This window comes from Capricornis sumatraensis, chromosome 10 (assembly GCF_032405125.1).
Source record: "Capricornis sumatraensis isolate serow.1 chromosome 10, serow.2, whole genome shotgun sequence".
Taxonomy (NCBI): domain Eukaryota; kingdom Metazoa; phylum Chordata; class Mammalia; order Artiodactyla; family Bovidae; genus Capricornis; species Capricornis sumatraensis.
Genome location: NC_091078.1, coordinates 42,900,944 through 42,923,686, shown reverse-complemented (window position 1 = coordinate 42,923,686; position 22,743 = coordinate 42,900,944). Strand labels below are relative to the sequence as shown.

The 22,743-nt window shown below is 46.9% G+C and overlaps 1 protein-coding gene across 1 annotated transcript in view; it reads left to right on the top strand.

Annotated features, from left to right (window-relative positions):
- The window catches only part of GALNT2 (polypeptide N-acetylgalactosaminyltransferase 2), a 179,133-nt gene that overhangs the window by 100,523 nt on the left and 55,867 nt on the right, over positions 1 to 22,743 (top strand). The window contains exon 3 of the mRNA XM_068981629.1: positions 12,944 to 13,097. Coding sequence (XP_068837730.1) covers positions 12,944 to 13,097 — 154 coding nt within the window. The remainder of the gene's footprint in view (positions 1 to 12,943; positions 13,098 to 22,743) is intronic.

Sequence of the window (22,743 nt, the reverse complement as noted above, 5' to 3'; positions counted from 1 at the left end):
TATCTTTGTTTCTGTAAAGCTATTTTTCCCCCCTCTGTCTTCTTTCAAGGTTTTTTCCTTATGATTAATTTTCTACAGTTTGAGTATGCTTGGGTGTAGTTTTTTTGTATTCATCCTGTATGGTGTTTTCTGACCTTGCTGAATCTGTGGTTTGCTGTTGTAGTTAACATGAGGAAATTTTCAGTCATTATTGCTTCAAATATTTCTTATATTGCTTTCTCTCTTTTTTCTGTAAGTGGAACCACTTACACCTCTTAACACCTTTTGTAGTTATCCAACAGTTCTTAGGTATTCTGGTTTGCTTTGGGTTTTTTTTTTTTTTTCCCAGTCTTGTTTTTCATCTTCGATTTTTATTTTGGAAGTTTCTGTTGTCATATCCTCAGGCCCCGAAGTCGTCTCATCAGCCATGTCCAGTCCCCTCAAAGTCATACTTCATTTCTGTTAGTATTTTTTATCTCTACCATTATTTTATAATTCTTTCTTAGAATTTTTATCTCTTTGCTTATGGTAGTCATTTTTTCTTTCATTTCGCCTTCTTTTTTTTGTTAGAGCTCTTAGCATATTAGTTCTAGTTGCTTTAAATTCCTGGCTGATGATTCCAACATCCTGCCATATGTGAGTCTGATTTTGCTGCTCGCTTTGTCTCTTCAAGCATTCCTTTTCCTTTTCAGTGTGTCTTATAATTTTTTTCTTAAAAGCCAGATACGATGTCCTGGGTAAGAGGAACTCCCATAACCCAGCCTTTGGTGCCATAGTGGTCTCAGTCTTCTAGTGAGCCTGCACCCCTGGCATCTACTTCACAAACGCATCTCAGCTTTCCTCCCACTCAGGTGGGACAAGACAGTCGGGGTCCCTGGAGTTGGGTATTTCCCTTCCTTCAGATTGATTAGGCTCCGATAACAGCCCAGTTGGTCGGGTTCTCAAGGGCAAGCCTTCCTAACAACAGATGGTGGTTTAGTTGAGTCATGTCCAGCTCTTCCAGCCCAAATGGATTAAAGCCCATCTGGCTCCTCTGTCCATGGGTTTCCTGGCAAGAATACCGGAGCGGGTTCCATTTCCCACTCCAGGGGACCTTCCTGACTCAAGGAACCATGGGTTTCCTGGCGAGAATACTGGAGTGGGTTCCATTTCCCACTCCAGGGGACCTTCCTGACTCACAGAACCATGGGTTTCCTGGCAAGAATACTGGAGTGGGTTCCATTTCCCACTCCAGGGGATCTTCCTGACTCACGGAACGAACCCACATCTTCTGCATTGCTGGTGGATTCTTTGCTGCTGAGCCACCAGAGTGCGCCTTTTCTTTCAGAACAGCTCCCTCCTCCACTGGAGGCATGAGGGGTTCTGTCTCCAGTAGTCACTCTGGGAAACCTGGTTAAGCTCCTGGAGGTAGAACTCACGGAAGTGTGGGGCCCCCTGACCTTGGCACTCAGGCTTATTCACAGTGAGCCTCCAGTCGTTCATTCTGCAGCTCAGGCTCTGCCTCCCACAGGCTGCTGCTCTGGGAAGTTGTGATTCTCTGTATTCACCAGCTGGTCTCCCTAGTTTTGGGAGCAGCAGTTTGCCCTGTAACCTCACTTCTCTGAGCAATCTGAGAGGACTTGTTGGCTTTTCAGCTTGTTTATCTGTTGGGTTGGAGTAATAACTTACAAACTCCTGAAAACAGGAAGTTAGTGCATGAAATTTTGTTTAATGGTGACAGAGAGTTTGATTATTAGTGTTTCTTTCTGGGACACTGTCAGTCCAGGGAGTCCAGGCCTGTGTAACACCCAGCACAGGTTCCAGCTGCACTCAACTTGGGAGTGTGTGTGTGCATTAGACATCTGCATTAGATCTGCCCCCTCTCTCCCCACTGACTCGGAAGCCCCAAACCACGGCTCCTTCCCATGTAAGACAGGCATTACCTGTGTAGTGGGGAGCATCTGAACAGAACAGTTAGCTAAAAAGTGTTTTCTTATAATAATAGGATGTAGTTCTTCTTTGTGGATTAATGAGAGATTTCCTGTGGGTTGTCTTATATTAATAAAACCAAGTGTTCTCTTGGACTTCAAGGCATACTGGAGAGAGAGGGAGAAGCTGTCTTCAGGACATGTCCTACATGTAGCTACTTGCTACAGTCAGACCCAGTAGTTAAAATCGATGTGGCACTGACCTGGGCTTTCATTTTCTTAACTGTTATACAGTTGATTTATTTATCTTTAAAGAGATAGAAATATACTGATTTTCCTCTTTTTTTGAAATATTACTAATAACTTTTGACGAATGCACCAAATCCTTTTACTTTGCCTTTAAAGGACTTTATCTTCTTTTCTTGTTTAAAACATTTTTTCTTACTCATCCATCATATGTGTGATTTTTTCCTTTAGAAACTATTTTGTTGTGGTTAAGAAGTATGTTTTCTCCAAGAATGATGGGCATGGGCAGAATTCTGTGGTCTGCAAGGAGCCACTGGTCACAGCACTTTGCCCTCTGTGAGCAGGTTGTTTGGGAATGCCGTGGCTTCCTGTGTTTCTAGGTGTTGGATGTCTGGCAGATGGGAGGAAGGAGGTGCACACAACCTGGTGGCTCAGCCTGGCTCCCTGAGAGATGCGGGAGCCAGATGTAAGATAGCAGTGACGCCCCGAGGCAACAGCCTCCAGTGTTCTTTAACCACACACCCTGTAAGCAAAAGCATTTCAGGTCCAGCATGGAGGACTTTTGCCCTTAGATTCTGTGACCATCGTTTCTACTTCATCATCATGTTTTCCAGCTGGAAGCACTGAATTTCTTTTTTTCAAATACTGATTTTCAAAGTGTTTCAAATAGAGTATTTATTCATCAGTTTTTTGTGTTTTGAAAATCTGTCTAATGGAGATAAGTTTTATCTTTTTTCCCTGGGTGCAGAAAAAGCTTTTGGGTTTGAAAAATCAGTTTCTCTTTGTAATTCTCCCTCCTGTATCTCCTTCTCTTGTCTCCTCGGCATCTCTGATCTGATTGAGGAGACTGGTTGGCAGGGTAGCAGGTGACACAGAAGGAACAGGCCAGTTGCATTTGAAGGGCCAGCATCTGGCTTTGAGGATGGCTTTTGGTGGAGGGTCTTGCCCAGGAACTCCCATGCTTAGAAAACGTGCCCTCTGAGAGCAGATTTTCTTCTTGCTTTTACAAGACCTCAGTGTTAACTCTTGTGTTCATTGGAAACCTCGTGTGAGGGGGTGAACCTTGGAGAGTGGGTATGGAGAGAGTGAGGAAAGGAGAGTCCTGGTTAGGTTTTGGGGTATCTAGGAGGTCCTTCCCATCCCTTGCTGGATTTTCACCCCACCCCTCTCACCCGCTGCTGGTTCATCACCGGAGACACTTGAGGTCAAAAAGCAGAAATTACGTTCCTGTAAAGATGAATGAGATAGGAATGGCGAAGTGTGTAGCAGGTCTTAAATCCTGAGTATGAGTTGCCACTGCACAGTGTTTAGCAGTTCCGCCTCCCAGGGAAGAGCAGTGAGGTGAACCAACTGTGTGTGTTTTTGGCACATAGGATAAACTCGACTTGAACTGGGATTTTTCAGATTGGTTAGATGACCTTGAATAGAATTGGCCGGAATGTCCTGTGTACATTTTCTCAAACAGCTTTTACAATGCTATGTTTCAGGGTCAGGAGGACTGCTCCCCGACCTCTCCCCCTCCTGAGGGATTTCATGGGTTCCAGCGTTGTGCTTTTTTTAAAAAAAAAAATCATGTTAAAATATATATAACATAAAATTCACCATTTTAACTATTTTGAAGTACAGAGGTCAGTGGCAATTAAGTACATCTTCTCAAACGGAGCCTCTGACCCCATTAAACACTGACTCCCCATCCCCTCTCCAGCCCCTGGCACCCACCCTTCTCTTCCAGGCACCTCATATGTGGAGTCACGTGGTATTTTTTCTCCTGTGACAGGCTTGTTTCCCTTGCTGCAGCATCCCTGTGGCAGATAGCGTGTGTCAGCCTCTCCCTCCTTCTCAAGGTTGGACACTCCTCCACTGCAACTCTGCACCTGGACGCCATGAGCCACGTCCTCTGGTAGCATGTGCAGCAGCCAGGGGGCAGCTAACACCACGTGCCTCCTGCGACCCAGGCCTGAAGCCCCAGGGTCTGCCCAGTGTCCTCATCAGGAAAGGAAGTAGCTCTGAGTATCCCTAGAGAAACATTTTAAAAGCAAATAACCTCAGTGGCTCAATGGTAAATAATCTGCCTGTAATGCAGGAGATGCGAGTTCGATCTCTGGGTCAGGAAGATTCCCTGGAGATGGAAATGTCACCCCACTCCAATATTCTTGTATGGAAAATTCCATGGACAGAGGAGCCTGACAGGCTGCCAGGAGCATGGGGTCACGGAGTTAGTTGGACATGACTTAGCAACTAAACAACAATGATGTTTGCTTTTAGAAATTTTAAGAAATTCAGAGAAAATTTAAGAAATTCAGAGAAGCAAAAATAAGAGCATTGTGTTCACATATATTTCCACCACCTCTTAATGATTGCGGCTCTCCCGCTGCATGTTCCCCAGTCTCGCACTGGGCGGACACCTGGACGCACTCACCCCTGTGGCTGCAGTGAGCTGTCTCTGCAGCCTCTCAGGTGTGCCAAGCCCAGCACGGAGGCCTGAGCCCAGACACCTAGATCTCTGAGTCCAAGACTATCTCCTGGGCCTTTGGGCCTCTCTGTCCGCACATCCCCATTGTGCCACATTCCAAGTCATCTACTAGATGGATAACACTGCCTGAGATCTTGGGGATTAACTGGGCAGTCTACCCACACATAACCCTCTTTCCCAGCAACAGCACCTTGAGGTTCTCGCCAGGTCTCCGAGAGGGGCCCCCTCCTCTACCTTCCTCCTGAAATAGCTCAGGACGGGTGACAGGCAGCCCCTACTATCTGCTTACATCCAGATTATTACAGATACGGTACTACACTATTCTTGCCTATTTCTTACTAAGGTAATATGTCATAAATACCTTCTCATGTCCTTAAATAACTCCTGCATTTTAAATGACAATGTGCATCCATTACTATAAGCTTATTGAGTTTTTCCTATATTATAGGACACACAAGGTTTCCAGCCAGTATCTTTATATGTAAGTCTTATAAATCTGTGTGTCCCTAATTATTTTCTTGAAATGAATTCCCTAAAGTGAAATTGCAGGATCAGTAGCAACACATGCGTTTTTTTTAATATTAATGGCCAAGTTGTTTTCTAGAGGGTGCCTATACCTTGCCCGCTAGCCAACATTAAAAACAAATCTTCTGTTGTCCCCCCCTTCCAATGAGTAAGAAAGCAAAACAAAGGACTTAGGTCAGGTCAGTAGCCAGAATAGGGGTGGAGCTCTTAAAGCAACATGACTGTGAGCTGTATTAGTAGAAATGTCACGCCCCAAACAGTTCCAGCAGCGCCCAGTGTCCTCTGTGCTGTTCCCCACCCCTCAAATATTTCACTCTGTTCTGGGCACAGGGTGTTCAGAGATGCTCATAAATTCACGTAGGTCCAGATGATGATGACTCAGATGGGGAGGAGGCTGGAAGCCGCATCTGATGAAGAGCACTCAAATGGATGTTTTTACAAAGGGGTGAGAAGGGCAAAGTGGGATCATGATGCCCAAATATTTGAAAAGGTGCCGCAGAGAAGAGGCTGAGGCTAATTTTTTTTCTTTTTATCTGAGACTCCAGAGGGTGGAAGTTGCAGGGAAGCAGTGTTGTTGTAGAAGGAAGTGCAGGCTGGCAGCTCCGGCTGGCTGCATGTCGGGGGGTTTAACGAAGAGCTCTTCACATCCACATCCCTGGTACCTTCTGACTTCAACACATGATGTCAGCCTTCAGGAGAGGCCCCACCTCCTCCAGTCAGACTCCAGTGTGCCAGGATGGGGCGGGGGAGGCTGGTGCCCTCTGGAAGCAAGGAATGGGGCCTGCACTGCGGGGATGCTTTTTGGTGCTTAGTTACAATTCCACCCACTTCCAAGTGAGTTGTCAGCCACAGTGGGAGTTGTGGTTCCATTTTATAGCTTAACTTCCACATCTCAGCTGCCCTGTTAGCACAGTGGAAACTGTGGTGACGTCCCTGGTGGCTCAGGGGTAAAGAGTATGCCTGCGGTGCAGGAGACGGAGTTCAGTCCCTGGATTAAGAAGATCCCTGGAGGAGAGAATGGCAACCTGCTCCAATAGTCTTGCCTGGAAATCCCCATGGACAGAGGAGCCTGGCTGTCTCCAGTTTGTGGGATTGCAAAGAGCTGGACACGACTGAGCAACTAAACCACAAACAAACTGCAGTGACGGCACGTGCTCTGCAGGGTTCTTGTGTGCTGGGCGGGGTCTTTGCGGAGCTGCTGTCCTATGGGTGCTGGCTGGCGAGCCCGTCTTTCTCTCCTCCTGTCTTTCAAGTATCAGCCCTAATTCTGAGTAGGAGGTTCGCTTTGATACTTTTACTAATATTCAGGATGAAAAACCATACCAGTTCAGTTCAGTCGCTCAGTCATGTCCGACTCTTTGCGACCCCATGAATCCCAGCACGCCAGGCCTCCTTGTCCATCACCAACTCCCGAAGTTCACTCAGACTCATGTCCATTGAGTCAGTGATGCCATCCAGCCGTCTCATCCTCTGTCATCCCCTTCTCCTCCTGCCCCCAATCCCTCCCAGCATCAGAGTCTTTTCCAATCAGTCAACTCTTCCATGAGCTGGCCAAAGTACTGGAGTTTCAGCTTTAGCATCATTCCTTCCAAAGAAATCCCAGGGCTGATCTCCTTCAGAATGGACTGGTTGGATCTCCTTGCAGTCCAAGGGACTCTCAACAGTCTTCTCCAATACCACAGTTCAAAAGCATCAATTTGTCACTCAGCCTTCTTCACAGTCCATATGCAACAAACTAAATTTATTGTGATTAGACACTATTACTCATAGAGGGAGAAGGAGGAATTTCTGTTTACAGTTTGGAAAAGAAAAATGTATATGAAGATTCCTTGATTTCAAGCCAGGTATAGACCTCGTAATGCAAATCATAGTGTTTCACAGTGGGTTTTAGTTATTTTGGCAGTACAAAGAATTGTAAATAAATTTAGAGTATTTACCCTACAGCATCTGATTTTTTTTTCTTCTATTGTCTTCTAACTAGCTTTTAATCACTCTTTGAATTTTCTGTTTTTTCATCCTTAAAAATGAGTTGTGTAGGATCCCTTATTTCATTCAGAAGACAGTGTCTCATAGGTGGAAAAGCCTGTCAAACAAATAATAAAGACAAATAATAGTATTATTTACATGTCTTTGTTATTTAAATGGACACATTTGTTTGTAATTCTGGGCTTGCCCTGGTCTTCTCTTTCTTGGCGCAACATTATGACCTTCTAGAGGAAGAATATGAGGAATTTTTTCCTTTTAAGCATAGTAAAATTACATTCAATCTGAGATCAACTGAGAGGTTAAAATAAATTGGAGAGCTTTGTCCTTTGATTTAAAATTCATTCTATTTCCCTTCTTGGCTGCTTTCCCAGAAGAGGCTCGCTGTTTCACACAGGCAGGCTTTCAGTTTGTTTAAACTGTCCTTCCCGGGGAGAATTGAGTGAAGATTTGCTGTGTGGCTGTGTTGCCAGAGCAGAGTCCAGACGTCTCCTGCCACCCCTGCTCCCTGGCGGGCAGGGCTGCACCGACAGGGCCCGTCACCTCCCCTCTTGCTTCTGCTGACGCAGAAGATGAGGCTGCTCTGGGGTGTGTGTCAGAGGGTCCCGATCGACCATAGGACTGGCACACCCGAGGGGGCCCTCATCTGAAGACCGTGTATGTTTTGGTGTTGCCAAATGTTTTGTGGTGGTAATCCTTTGAGCGCTCATTTTCAGATTTACATCATTGTTTCTTTAAATATGAGGTTTAGTAAAAATAAAAATTTTGAGAAAAAAAATGACAGTGTTTGGAAGTGTAGTAATATTTTAAAGTTAATCGAACATCATTATCCAAAGGCAAGCAATTTCCTGAATATAAAAGCATCTTTTCTAAACGATAATTTGAGTATTGGTTATTTGGAGCCTAGAATGTGCGTTCCCATGACAGTGATGTCCTGAGAGGCACTTGGGACCGTGTGTGAGCCAGCCTTGCCCAGACCCCACAGGGCACAGACCTGGGACACCCCGACCTCTGCATCCCATGTGGGCACCGTGGACCACACATGTTATGATCCCCAGCTAGCCTCTGCTCCAAAGATGCTGTTCTCCAGTCCAGATAAGATGGATAGGGGGGTAAATCCCAAAACTCAACTAGAAGAAACAGATTCTGGAAAGACAATGTAACTTAAGGCCTGATGGGTGAATAAGGGGAAGAGAGAAGAAACTCTGGATTCCAGGATGTATCAACTGCAAAGCCTTGTGAGGGACAGCAGGTGTGACAGGAAGAATGTCAATGGCAGGTTTGCCTAGTAAGTAAGAGATGAGAAAGGAAGAAGAGAAGGAGTTGCCGGGCCAGGGGGCAGTGTGTGGTAATGACAGGGCAGCCAGTGGATGGTGTGTCTGGCAGAGTGGCCCAGTGGTAGGAGCAGCAGGAGGTCCTCACCTTAGGACCGCTTATCCCTGCCTTCTCCATCTGGACCTTGCTGTCCGGACTGGAAAGAGGTACAAAGATGCTGTTAGGAGGATACTGAATGCTTTAAATGAGTGTATCTCCGAGTCCAGACCATATAGAGACAGGGCACAGGGTTCCTGGGGACCCCTGAGCCAGCAACGTGCCAGCAGAGCAGGGAAAACAGCAGTTAGAGGTGGGCAGACTTGAGCTGTGCCTTGGCACAATTTTGAGTTAGTTATTAGATGAAGGAGTGGTAAAAACTGTGAGGCCCTCTAACAGTAGGTGTGTAAGAAAACCCTTTTCGGGATGGAGCTGTGAGTGAGGAAGGCCCTGGGGAGGAACTGCAGCTGAGGCTACCAGAGAGGCTTCCTGGAGGAGGTGGCCACCCTGGGAGGCAGCTAGGCAGCCGGCAGCCTGGAGTAAGTAAATTAGGACAGCCCTGCCTTCTAGTATCGGAGAAGGCAATGGCACCCCACTCCAGCACTCTTGCCTGGAAAATCCCATGGACTGGAGGAGCCTGGTGGGCTGCAGTCCATGGGGTCGCTGAGAGTCAGACACAACTGAGCTACTTCACTTTCACTTTTCACTTTCACGCGTTAGAGAAGGAAATGGCAACCCACTCCAGTGTTCTTGCCTGGAGAATCCCAGGGACAGGGGAGCCTGATGGGCTGCCGTCTATGGGGTCGCACAGAGTCGGACACGACTGAAGTGACTTAGCAGCAGCAGCAGCCTTCTAGTATCACAGTTTCTCATGTGTGAGTATACTCGGCTTGGGCTCTGTGCGGCCAGTGGGGGGTGGTCTGTGGTTCAGTAACAGTTTGCAGGTCACCGTGGAGGGCCTCGGAACAAGGCTGACCAGAGTGGGGTCTGGTAATTAATGTTGGCAGAGGCAGAGGTGCTGCCCCTGGAGCCTGGCTTCTGTGACTCCTTGTGGAGGGGATGGAAAAATGGCTTGAGAGGGCGCCATTTAGAAAATGCCTGCAAGCCAGTGGAAGGAGGTCTCAAGCCAGTGTCCAGCGTGTGTGAGAGCAGTCCTCAGGCCCGGGGTCAGCGGGAGACTGCCTGCGGGGCCAGGCCTTCTTCTGAGTGACTCGGGTCTCGCTTGGCGCTTCCCCACTGCCATCTTGGGCTGGGGTCAAGGTAGAGGGCTGGTCCGTGCCCCCCAGGAGCCCGTTCCTCACCCTGGGAGAAATGGTGTACCAGGGACCCAGGAGACGAGCTTGGCCTTGAAGGGTGGGGAGGACTTGAGTGGCTGCATGTGTCTACAAAAGGGGGCTGGGGGGCTGCTAGAGGGCTGGGAGTGGGGGAAGCCTGCCAGAACCTTCGGGAAGCCTCACCTTGTGTGGAACCAGAGGTGTCAATGCTCAGGGTCACACCATTCCTCCTTTAGCTTTGAAGGTCTGTCTGCTAGAAATCTCCTCATTGAGATCTTTAGGACCCCATGTAACAAGTGAGCAGTTTCCACAGCCCTTCTCAGGGTGAGGGTCCTTTTCCCCCCTCCTGCTGTTTCAGTGCCTGTTCTGTTTTCCTGTTGTCTCGGTGATGAAGCTGGCATCTTCTGCTTTCTCATGAAAAGTTTCGTATCTGTGGGGTATTTTCCATCCACTGCTTCTGCTTAGCCAGGTCCATTTCACTAAATTTTCATGTAATTTTTTGAAACTCTTATTCTAAAGCTCTTTCTAAGATTTTAAAATGTGATAAAAATACAAGGTGATTTATAAGTGTAGTTTTTTTTCTGTCAGTATATTCAGACACGGTGTCTGTAGTTTTGACTCTCTCCAGCCTCTGCCTTAGCCGCCCAGTCCCAGGTTACCTCCACATCTGCTTCTTGCCTTACTGCCTGTGCTTGCACCCGGGCGTGTGTTCCCTCTGAGAATACTGCTTTCACTGCCTTTTCCTGCTCCAGCCTGGCAACTCTGTAATGCAGAAGTCGCTGGTCCTGTAACCCACATTCTTAGAGGGTGGAGCCGTGTGTGCTTCGTTGCTTTGCGGCCCCATGGACTGTAGCCCACCAGGCTCCTCTGCTGTGGGATTCTCCAGGCAAGAATACTGGAGTGGGTTGCCATTCTCTTCTCCAGGGGATCTTCCCAGCTCTGGGGTCAAACCCACGTCTTGTGTGTCTCCTGCATTGCAGTGGATTCTTTACCCACTGACTCATCGGGAAAGGCCCCGATGCTGGGAAAGACTGAAGGCAAAAGGAGAAGTGGGTGGCAGAGGATAAGATGATTAGATAGCATCCCTGACTCAATGGACGTGAATCTGAGCAAATTCTGGAAGATAGTGAAGGACAGGGAAGCCTGGCATGCTGTGGGGTTGTGAAGAGTCAGACATGACTTAGCAACTGAACAACAACAGCAAGAATGTGGAGCCAGTTTTGTGAGTCACACCCACATGAAACAATAGAATGTATGTGTTCACAGGTAACAAGGAAGGAAACCTTCATTTTACCTCTGTGTGTTTACAGCATGATGTAACATGATGTGTTTACAGGCCATGATGTGAGCTGTGTGTCATAGTCAAATACGTTTGAAAGTCCCTGCAGTACTCTAATATATTGCTAAGCTTTTATGAAAGAAAGGTCATTTATCACCTGTGTCCGGTAAAATGGTGTGTGCCTTGGGAAATTCGCTGTCACCAGGCCAGGCAGGGCCCCCAGGAGTGCTGTAAAGGCTGTTGTGTCAGAGGGCAGGGCTCACTGAGGAGAGCGTCTGAGTGGGTCATACCATCTTTGGAGGCTAAAGAACGGTAGGATTTTGAGACAGCTTCTCTTCCACTGCTCTGTGATCCCTCAGATCTCAGCTCAGGTGCTCCTTCCCCGGGGCCGTCCCCTGGCCCCTCTTCACCTCTAGACCAGGCTCCTCTGTTAGATGCCTCCATAGAACTACAGTCCTCACTCTTAGTACTTAGCTCAGGTTTCAATGCTACAGTTACTAACATGGTCATTATCTTCTTGTCTGTACCCACCACCCTGCCACCAGTCTCCCAGAGCATGACTTTCACAGGCAGGCATCAGCTCTGTTTTTGTTGATATACCTGCAGGAGCCAATGAGATCCCTAGCACATAGTCAACATCTGGTACACAGCGATGGCGTGAGGCCAAGACAGGGACATCCCCAGCCCCAGAGCTGATCCACGTGAGTCATCCATAAAGCCCTCTGCTGCCTTATTGCAGAAAGGGTTCAGGAGTCTCATGGCACAGGGGGATTGAAGGACCAGGAACTCAGCAGGGGCCTTGATCCCAACCCCTATACACAGGACACCCCCTTCCACCCCCCACCAACCAGGCCACTTCCTGCTGAGCCTAGTTCTCCAGGCAAGAAGCAGAACTAGAGACAGCATCTCGTGGGTGATGGTCCTTTCTCTGGCTTGGGATGGGGCACTGTACTTCCAAGTTCCTTGTTGCAGTGAAGAGTTTTCAGGCCATTAAACAAGTTAGTTTAATGGGAACCAGCCTATTTGCATTCTGGGTCAATGCTGCTGGGGTAGATTTTGTCAGGGCTTCTGATTGGTGTAGCTGGGGAGGGGTGAGCTCATGTGGTGAGGAGGAAGGGCTGGAGCGCTGGAGCCCAGGGTGAAGGCAGAAGTGTGGAGAGTGGAGGATCCATAGGTACTTCTCGGGCTGCCAGCATGGAAAACGTGTGCTGGAAACATTTTATCTTAGGCTGAAGAGAATGCAGGCAGGTGGGCTGGCTCCTGGAACCCAGTGTTTATTAGAAACTGAGAATTGCTCACAGTCTGGGATCTCATGAGTTTTGGAATTGCTTTCCCATTTGAGAAGCCAGACCTCTGTGAACCACCAGCATCATTTCCATGGCAACCAGCTGAGATGAGATGGGGCTTTTGACCTTGCAGGACAATTGTAACAGGAAGCGGATGGGCTTTTATATAGAAAATTTACTCTACAACCTGGAACAAATCACATATAACTGCATCTCAGTTTCCTCAACTCTGCAATAGAGAAAGGGACATGGCATTCTTTTGATGGTGTTTGGAGGACACCTGATGTCACATGATGAGATACCTTACTTTCATTTGTTCAAAAACTTTGTCACCTTGTCTGAGGTGCTTTTGGTGTTACCGTAATCCCTGGGAAGGTGGGACAAGCATAGTATTTCTTTTTGTATAAAGTGTAAGTGGTGCCATTCTCCTGGATATTTGGGCATAGAAACTGTTCACTGGACAAATGCTTGAAATCTGGGTTTTACCTTTCACATTGCAGACTGTAACAGTTCAGTTACTGCTGCTTGTTCGGGCCACTCTCGGGTAGCCCGTTGGTTCAGATTGCCGTCAGCTGCAGCCCTGGCGCCACTCCTTGAAGTCACGCTGATGCGCGGGCCCTGTGCCAAGCTCTCTGGTCGCTCATGCCCACATCCCACACTCTCTGCTCTGCTCCTTGCAGGGAAAGTGCGATGGCGGGACTTTAACCAGGAGGCTTACGTTGGCGGGACAATGGTCCGCTCCGGGCAGGACCCCTATGCACGCAACAAGTTCAACCAAGTCGAGAGCGATAAGCTGCGGATGGACAGAGCAGTTCCCGACACTAGGCATGACCAGTAAGTGTCAGTCCACGGCCGGGCGCCGCCTTGACCACTTCCTCTCTGACAGTGAGTAACTTCCAATGGGATGCTTGTTTCTTCTGTTAACTCTTCAAAACAGTGTGTGCCGTGTCTTCACAGGGCTGGAAAACTAGGAAAAGCTTGAGGCATGTTGCAGTGAACCTCACCTGCAGGGAGTGAAAGCGCTGCTTGAGGTCACGTTCCAGTCCTCCTGACCCCCTGGCGTGTTCAGGCCGCTGGTCAGGGCATGGGAGCCACCAGTGTGACTGCCCTCGTGTGCACTGGTCACTCATGTTTAAAATTCATTCACAAAGCAATTTTCTGTTGTTCACACCCTGACTGGGAAAAAGGAGTCTTGCTTACTGGGAAGCTCAAAGTTGGGAATGCTCTAGAGACCAGTAAAGAGAATGAAACAGCGTCTCAGGGTTGAAGTTAAATTGAGAATAAACTTGGAGCAGGGTCCTGGGGCTGTCTCTCCACTCCGAGTGCTTGAGGCACAGGCTGTGGTCTGCATCTGTCCCTTGGTTCTCAGGGACCGAGGGCTTCTCAGGCACAGCATGGGAGGCCTCCAGATCCCCGAACGTGCGTTTGTCACACTGATCGCAGAGGTGATAACATGACCCTCACGGCTACTCTGTGCCTTTGAGCCTTGCTGGCAACCATCTCTCATTGGAACGCTATTCACACTAGGGGCCTTAGGTGGTTAATCTGGTTTTATTATAAAATAAGGAGCTGCTTTTGGAGGGGAGTTGTTCCCTGGATGCTACTAGGCCTTCCTGCTCACCAGGCTTCTTTTAGAGTTGTCCATCCATTGTGTAAAGGTACGTGGCTGCCATATCCACTGTGATGCAGACGCCGTGCTTAGATCCTCGGGTTCCAGCAGAAAAACCTCTCCTGCTCTGCCTGGTGGAGAGGACAGGAGGTAGGGGGCAGGAGGAGGTGTGTGGCAGTGTGCCCTTGGACAGTCTGCTCCGGACCAGTGCATTTGAGGCAGTGAACATCTAGGAGAGTCTTGAACTGTAGGCATCCAGGCAGGAGGCCAGTGACCAGCTCTGACGGGTAGCTCTGAGCCTGCAGAGTGCCACCTGGGGTTCTGTGCCTCTGGCTGCCAGTTCTGGGTACTGAAGGGCCAGTGAGCTGGAGAGAAACAAGAGCCACCAGGCTCCATGTGAACACATTAACACTTTTCCTCTTCTTTCCTGATTTCAGGGGAGTTTTGAAACTGTGTGCACCAGTTAGTCACACAGATGGACTCTGCCTGCTCTTACAAGCTGGTCTTTTTTGCAGGGGTGGGGTTGTAGTCAACTCTGTATACCCAGAGCAGCTCACAAGTGTGTACAGTTACAGTTCTTTCAGACTCAGGAAGTTGTGTGTGTGTGTGTTTGTGTGTGTAAGAGAGATAATATATGAAACATATGATCAGTATATAAACATATATATTGCACATGATACTAAGAATCTCATCATTTTTCTAAATTTGGCCTAGAAGATTGTCTTTGCTTAGTATTTGTTATAACCTATTAATTTATGTTTAAGGCAGCTTTACTAAGCCCCTTTGATGGGCTGCTGGTTGGAGTCAGCATGGGTACTGGTAAGCACCCTGTCTAGAATATAAGTTCCTGAGCTAGGATTCAGGAACCCATGGGCTCTGGGTGCAAGGCCCTGAAGCTGGTGCACAGCCACACGTGGTGCCGCCTGCATGTCTAGGGAGGGTCGCGGGGCCTGCGTCCCTACCACTCTCACCCCTCGGCTCACCAAGCCCTCTGGGTCCATCCTGTGCCAGTCACTCCCATAGCTCATGGCTCGGGTTTGAAGGTTGTCCTCACTGTGGAGAGAGCAATGTTTATAACGTGCCCTTTGCTAGGAGCAGTGGCTGAGGCCAGAAGGACTTAGCATGGCTTTTACTTAGGAGACAGTCTGGGATTTGGCCTAAACTCGGGAGAGAGGTTCAAGTTCTAGCAGAATCTAGCTCAAAAATTGTTCCTGGTGACTGGAATCCACCACTTAGAATGACATCTCCTTGAGATGGTGTGAGTTTTCTTTTACTTTTTGGTTTAAGAGCTGTTTTCTTGTGTGACCTTTCCTCACAGCTAAGAGAAAATGGTGTTCTTTCTGATGCTCAACAGTGCGCAGACTGGAGTTCTGTCTCCACCCAAGTCCCTTAAATATTCACAAAACTATATATATATTTTTCAGTTTTTGAAATATGAGTTTGTCCAAACAGATGTTTGAATATTCATCCTGCAGTGGGCTGTGTTTTAGGTGCTTTAATTTTAGCTCCAGCTACTGTGTCGTGTTCATCTGCACGTGCGAAAGGAGCAGCTGGGATGCCTGCCACGTTTGTTGGATTTGGGCTAAATTAAAATCTCCCCAAAGTCAATTTGATGCCTGGAATTGAGCCAACGTCCTGTCTGCAAAGACTCCGCTTTAGAACAGCCAGTATTACTGAATATCAGGCTAAGGAGATTAAGTTACTGATTTGAATCCCACCCCTAACCCATATCTAATAGAGGGCTGTTAAAGCATTTGACGTTCCTGTATAAACACCATATATTTGGCTCCGTGGCATCTCCCTTTGTGTAGACTGATGGAAATGGTTGCCTGTGGGATTCAGTCTTTACTTATGATAAATCTGAAAGCGGTGCAGGCAGAGGTTAAGAACAAAGGCTTGCGAGTCACAGAGGCCTTGTTTGAAAGCCTGTTTCTCCAGTCCCTAATCCTGTGGCCTTTGTCGCTTATGAAATACTGTGACGTTGTGACACTATGATCTGGCTACTGTGAGGGTTAAAGGAAACACTCCCAAAGGCTGGCTCCTCCTCCCCTAAGGTTTTGTTCCAGACCCGCCTCCTTTGAGCTCCTGCCCTGGGAGTGAGGTCCCAGCCTCTCCCTGCAGCATCTCCACGCACTTCTCTGGTTGATCCTTCTCCATGATCTTCATCACCACCTACAAACCACGTGTCTCACCTATCTATATGTTGCTCTGAATGTGCTCATTAAGGTCTTGGGCTATTCAGTTTAATTCAGTTCACTCAGTCGTGTCCGACTCTTTGCAACCTCATAAACTGGAGCACGCCAGGCTTCCCTATCCATCACCAACTCCCGGAGTTTGCTCAAACTCATGTCCATTGAGTCAGTGATGCCATCCAACCATCTCATCCTCTGTTGTCCCTTTCTCCTCCTGCCCTCAATCTTTCCCAGCATCAGGATCTTTTCCAATGGGTCAGTTCTTCACATCAAGTGGCCAAGGTATTGGAGTTTCAGCATCAGTCCTTCTAGTGAATATTCAGGACTGATTTCCTTTAGGATTGACTGGTTGGATCTCCTTGCAGTCCAAGGGACTCTCAAGAGTCTTCTCCAACACCACAGTTCAAAAGCATCAGTTCTTCGGCACTCAGCTTTGTTTATAGTCCAACTCTCACATCCATACATGACTACTGGAAAAACCATAGCTTTGACTAGATGGACCTTTGTTGGCAAAGTAATGTCTCTACTTTTTAATATGCTGTCTAGGTTGGTCATAGCTTTTCTTCCAAGGAGTAAGCATCTTTTAATTTCATGGCTGCAGTCACTATCTGCAGTGATTTGGGAGCCCAAGAAAATAAAGTTTACATTGTTTCCCCATCTATTTGCCATGAAGTGATGGGACCAGATGCCATGATCTTCGTTTTATGAATGTTGAGCTTTAAGCCAACTTTTTCACTCTCCTCTTTCACTTTCATCAAGAGGCTATTTAGTTCTTCGCTTTCTGCCATAAGGGTGGTGTCATCAGTGTATCTGAGGTTATTGGTATTTCTCCCAGCAATCTTGATTCCAGCTTGTACTTCATCCAGCCTGGCATTTCACATGATATACTCTGCATATAAGTTAAATAAGCAGGGTGACAGTATACAACTTTAGCATATTCCTTTCCCTATTTGGAACCAGTCCATTGTTTCATGTCCTCTTCTAACTGTTGCTTCTTGACCTGCACACAGATTTCTCAGGAGGCATATCAGGTGATGTGGTATTCCCATCTCTTTAAGAAAAAGAAGAAGCTGTTTTTCTGGAACTTTCTTGCTTTTTATATGATCCAACAGATGTTGGCAGTTTGATCTCTGGTTCCTCTGCCTTTTCTAAAACCAGCTTGAACATCTGGAAATTCACAGTTCACATACTTTTAAAGCCTGGCTTGGAGAATTTTGAGCATTACTTTGCTAGCATATGAGAAGAGGCAATTGTGCAGTAGTTTGAATAATCTTTGGCATTCATCTTCATTGGTATTGGAATGAAAACTGACCTTTCCCAGTCCTGTGGCCACTGCCAAGTTATCCAAATTTGCTGGCTTACTGAGTGCAGCACTTTAACAGCATTATCTTTTAGGGTTTGAAATAGCTCAACTGGAATTCCATCACCTCCACTAGATTTATTCATAGTGATGCTTCCTAAGGCCCACTTGACCGTGTCTGGGGTTAGTATTCAGACATCTCATGGCACCCGTTAAACTTAGTATTTGTTGAGTGAGTGAATTGCCTGGCTCAGTGGGAGGCATATGGTGAGTACCCAGTAAATTTAATATGAAGAGTCATAGAGGAACAAAGGTGGATGAAAGGGAGATTTTTAAGCAGTAAGGAGGAGCTGCTGAACTGCTGCTCTCTCTTGTGTGGTAGGTTCTCAGAGGACTGGAAAGTGATGACTTACAACCCACCCCTTATTCACTGTGTTCCGGGGCAGAGCCAAGAAATCAAGTTCAGAACCTTGCAAACAAACAAAAAGTCTATACTTTTGGGTTATGTTTTATTTACCTTTTTAAGTGTGTAACAAATACTATGCCAATAAAAAATATTTATATGAAGGAGGAAGTGTAGAAAAGCCTGCTCTGAGTGAAATACTGGATATGACATACTGGAATTCTTAGACTCACTTAGAAATTAGAAAGGTGGTAGCCCATCCCAGTCTTGAAAGTTCAGTTTCTCAGTTGAAAATAAAGATTTTCTACCTCAATTAATATTATTTGAAATTTCAAATAAATTATGAAGACTTAGCAAATTAAACCAATGGGAATTTTTTAGAGGCCTTTTCAGATGACTTGTTTCTTCCCCCCTCACGTTTGGAAGCTGTTTTTCCTCTCTTGACAAAAGATCGTGGGAAGCAGCATTGGAGGTGGTGAGAGGCAGTCAGATTTGGGCATATTCTGAAGGCAGAGTCAACAGGATGGGCTGATGGATGGACAGATGGATGGACAAGGTGACTCAGGCTGAAGCCCCTCATGAGATGGAAGAACTGTGAGTGGTACAGGTCTAGGGGACACATCAGAGGGTAAAATTCAGACAGGTTAAGTCCAAGGTGAATTGAGCACCTAAGGTAGACAGACTTGTTCTGTCAGTGTTTGGAAATGTGTAGGAGAAAGGTCTTAGCGGGAATGTCGGTTTGGGAATGTTGAGTGCACAGATGATATTTTAAACCATGAGCTGGGGTGTCATTCCCCCAGACAGTGAACATGCGCAAGGAGGAGAGAGGCCCAGGACCGTCTCTGGATGATCTGACACTGTGAGCAGATTTAAAACCCAGGCTGACCGGAGTCCAGGCCAAGCGCCGTAGGGGCTCAAACCTCATGCAGTGCCAAGACCCCAGCAGAGACGCTCTGCTACCGTCTTTAGAACAGAGCTGTTGTGAGGAGAGGGTTGTCCCTGCGAAAGCCTTTCCAGAATCTGGCTCAGAAAGGCTTTGTGTTGTGTTCTCTTTTCTGGTGTTTGTCCAGAGCTGCATATGATGGGGAAGTGAGGTATGAAAGTGGACTGGAGCCTGGGATGTGTATGGAACATCATCCTGTCTGCTGGGGAGAGCTCTAGATGGTTTACTTTAAGACTGTTTATAGAAGTGAAATCAAATAAACCCTTTGGGGAGAAACATTATCTTGTTTTCTTCTCTCCCACATCAGCCAGTACTGTGCCTTTTATTTATTTATGTAGGACACGGCTGAAGCGACTTAGCAGCAGCAGCAGCAGCAGCAGTCAGTCAGTCTCTTAAAAGGGAGAACCACTTAGTCAAGGAACAGATTTCTTCAGGTTTCAAAAGCTTAAATCATTAGAGACTTCCTTCTGTGTTGGCACCTTTCCCTTTTATCATTAAATTAAAAAATGAAGGGTTTTAAGGCATTTTTTAAAGTCTAAAACTGAGGTATTGCTCCTGAGACTAGAGCAGCCCAACCATGATCCCATGAGGGTCCTTCTCTGGGAGAAAATTTCATCCACTTCACACACCTAATGGGTTTTCTGGCAGCCTTTGCATCAAGGACAAAGTGTGTTGACTCAATTTATAAATTACAGTTGTAAGCTTTTGCTTTGTTTAAGAACCACTAAAGGACTTTGTTTTTCTGTTTTTAAAGAACTCTGTTTTGACCACTCTTAAAATGTCTGGCTTTAATGCAGCCCAAATTACTTTGTGAACAAAGGTCCGTCTAGTCAAGGCTGTGGTTTTTCCAGTGGTCATGTATGGATGTGAGAATTGGACTGTGAAGAAAGCTGAGCGCCGAAGAATTGATGCTTTTGAACTGTGGTGTTGGAGAAGACTCTTGAGAGTCCCTTTGACTGCAAGGAGATCCAACCAATCCATTCTAGAGGAGATCAGCCCTGGGTGTTCTTTGGAAGGAATGATGCTAAAGCCGAAACTCCAGTATTCTGCCCACCTTATGCGAAGAGTTGACTCATTGGAAAAGACTCTGATGCTGGGAGAGATTGAGGGCAGGAGGAGAAGGGGACGACAGAGGATGAGATGGCTGGATGGCATCACGGACTCGATGGACGTGAGTCTGAGTGAACTCCGGGAGTTGGTGATGGACAGGGAGGCCTGGCGTGCTGGGATTCATGGGGTCGCAAAGAGTCGGACATGACTGAGCGACTGAACTGAACTGAACTGAACTGAAACAGAGATCAGAGCTCCTGAGAGGCTTTTTTTTTTTTTTCTTTTTTTTTTTTAAGAAATTTTAAATCAGCAGGCTAGCACTACAGTGATGGGCTGTGTTCATTGCTCTGGTGGCATGTCAGAGTTGAGGTCAGTTGTCTTAGGAGAGCGGCTAATCAGGATTAAGGGCTGTGGGAGGGACACCCTCCGGACTTCTCATTGTTACTTGGAAAGAGTAAATATTGCTGAAGCCAAGGAAGGGTTCTCAGGGTAAACTCAGCAGCTTGGCATGAAGCTCTGAAGGCAGTTATTGTGAGATTCAGTCTCATTTTTAGGAGGCAAGAGATCTGGAGAAACAAGAGGAAGCCTAGCTCTGAAGAGCATTTCTGCTCCTTGTCAGTGGGTATGGGAGAGTCTCTCATTTCCGGGGCCCAAGGCTGTGTTTCATATCACATTTTTGTTATGAAAGTGGCATTTTATAAGCATACACAACCAGGCCTCTGGCATAGCTGCTGCCCCAGCTGCTTTCCATTCAAAGGTCAGTCAGGGACCCAGTGGACCCCCTCTGACCCTGTGGGTTACTGTGGGAAGGGTCCTGGTGGATAGGGCTGGTTTCTCAGAGCTGGGCCCATTGCATGCTCTGGGTTTCAGTGGCCTCATCGGCATTTGTGACTGGGGGGGCTGGGTGTGGTGTGTCAGTGAGACTTAAAAGCCTGTCCGACAGTAACCATAACACATTGTTGGGCATTGTGAGGGCGTCCTGGCCTGTGCCCAGCCTTTTACATGCTTCACCTTACTTCGTCTGAGTCAGCAAATGTCACCTTCTCCAGGTGACATCATATGCAAGTCCCTGAGACCTCTGTCCAGGCACCCCCGTCTAGAGCCCTTCCCCCACAAGTCTTAGATGTTACAGTTATTGTGTTGTGTGGTTTATCCCAGTCCATGCAGCAGGTGGGAGAGCTGGCCACTGCTGTGGGGCAGGATCACCTGCCTGACATCACACATGGTGGACAAGGGGCAGGCAGTGAGGGGAAGGGATAGAGCTCTGGGTGCCCAGGTTCGTGCGCACAGTCCCGTGTTCTAGACTTGGTGCCTCACCATCTGCCCTGCACAGTTGTCTTCTCTGCTGCCAGTTTTCAGGTGTGAGTCTTTCGCATGAGGGCTGAATGCACCCCAAAAAGCAGGAAGAGCTGGGTGTTGGTAGCTTGAGACATCGTGTTCCTAGCTGGACACATACTGACAGAATCTTGAGAAACTGAGAAAAACCAAGGTTTTTGTCCGCTTTCTCCAGCCTCGGGTTCTCGTAATTGCAGAACACACTGTTTCCGTTCCCCTGAAATGTTCTTGCACACTGGCGGCGGTGAAGCCGCTGCCTGTGTGCCGTCAGTGTGATCCCCCTGCCCCAGCATGGGAGGTGGGCAGGCGCAGAAGCTGAGCAGCTGGGCAGCAGGAGGAGGCCAGCTGCAAGGTGCTTTGCTTTTGCCCCTACCCCCAACTCCTCGTGTGGCCTGACTTGCACCTTGAGTGCCAGATTTAAACCAAAGCCATGGCATTGCTCCTCTCCTGTCCCTTTGCTTTCTGTTCGTTTGTTTTTATTTTTAGTGTTTTCATAAAACCAACTCCAAGTTTTCAGCACCAGGACCACTCTCTTTTGCCCTTTATATGGTCTTCCTTTTGGATCATTTCAGGCCTTATGTGCACCTCAATTAAAGAATACTCTGCGCCTGAGGAAACAGTTCTCAACATAATACAAGCCATTTACGACCAACATGCCACAGCCCGTATAATATTCACCTGTGAAACGTTGAGAAAGCCTTCTTGCTGAAATCTGGAACAAGACTAGGATGCGCACTCTCATCACTTCTAATCAACATAGTACACAAGTCCTAGCCACAGCAATCAGACAAGAAAAAGAAGTAAAAGCTATCCAGATTGGAAGGGAAGAGGTAAAACTGTCATTTGTATTCAGATGACATGGTACTATATATAGAAAACCCTAAGGCTCCACACAGAAACTGCTGGAACTGATAAATGCAGCAAAGCAGCAGGATACAAGGCTAACATGTAAAAGGCAGTTGCATTTCTTTACATTGACAGTGTTCTATCAGAAAGGAAATGTAAAAAAAAAAAGAAAGAAATCCCCTTTAAAATCACATCCAAAAAAATAAAATACTTAGCAATAAACCTGACCTAAAAGACATATGCTGAGAACTACAAAACATTATTAAAGGAAATGGAAGCTGATTCAAAGAAATGGGAAGGTATCCCATGCTCTTTGATTGAAAGAATTATTATTGTTACTAATAAAATGACTTTCCTACACAAAGCAATCTACAGATTTAATGTTCTCCAAACCAAATTACCTATGACTTTTTTCATAAAACAAGAACAAATAATTCTAAAATGTGTATGGAACCATAAAAGACCCAGAATTGCCAAAGCAATCCTAGAAAAAACAAAGCAGGAGGCATAACCCTCCCAGACTTCAGGCATAACTATAAAGCCACAGGAATCAAAACAACGTGGCATTGGCACAGAAACAAACATGGGTCAGTGGAACAGAACAGAGACCCCAGAAATAAACCATACACCTGTAGTCAATCAATCTTTGGCAAGAGGAGGTAAGACTATGCAGTGGGAAGATGCAGTCTCTTCAGCAAGCAGTATTGGGAAGGCTGGACAGCCACATGTAAATCAATGAAGTTTTAACACACCCTCACACCATACACAAGAAGAAACTCAAAATGTCTTAAGACATGACACC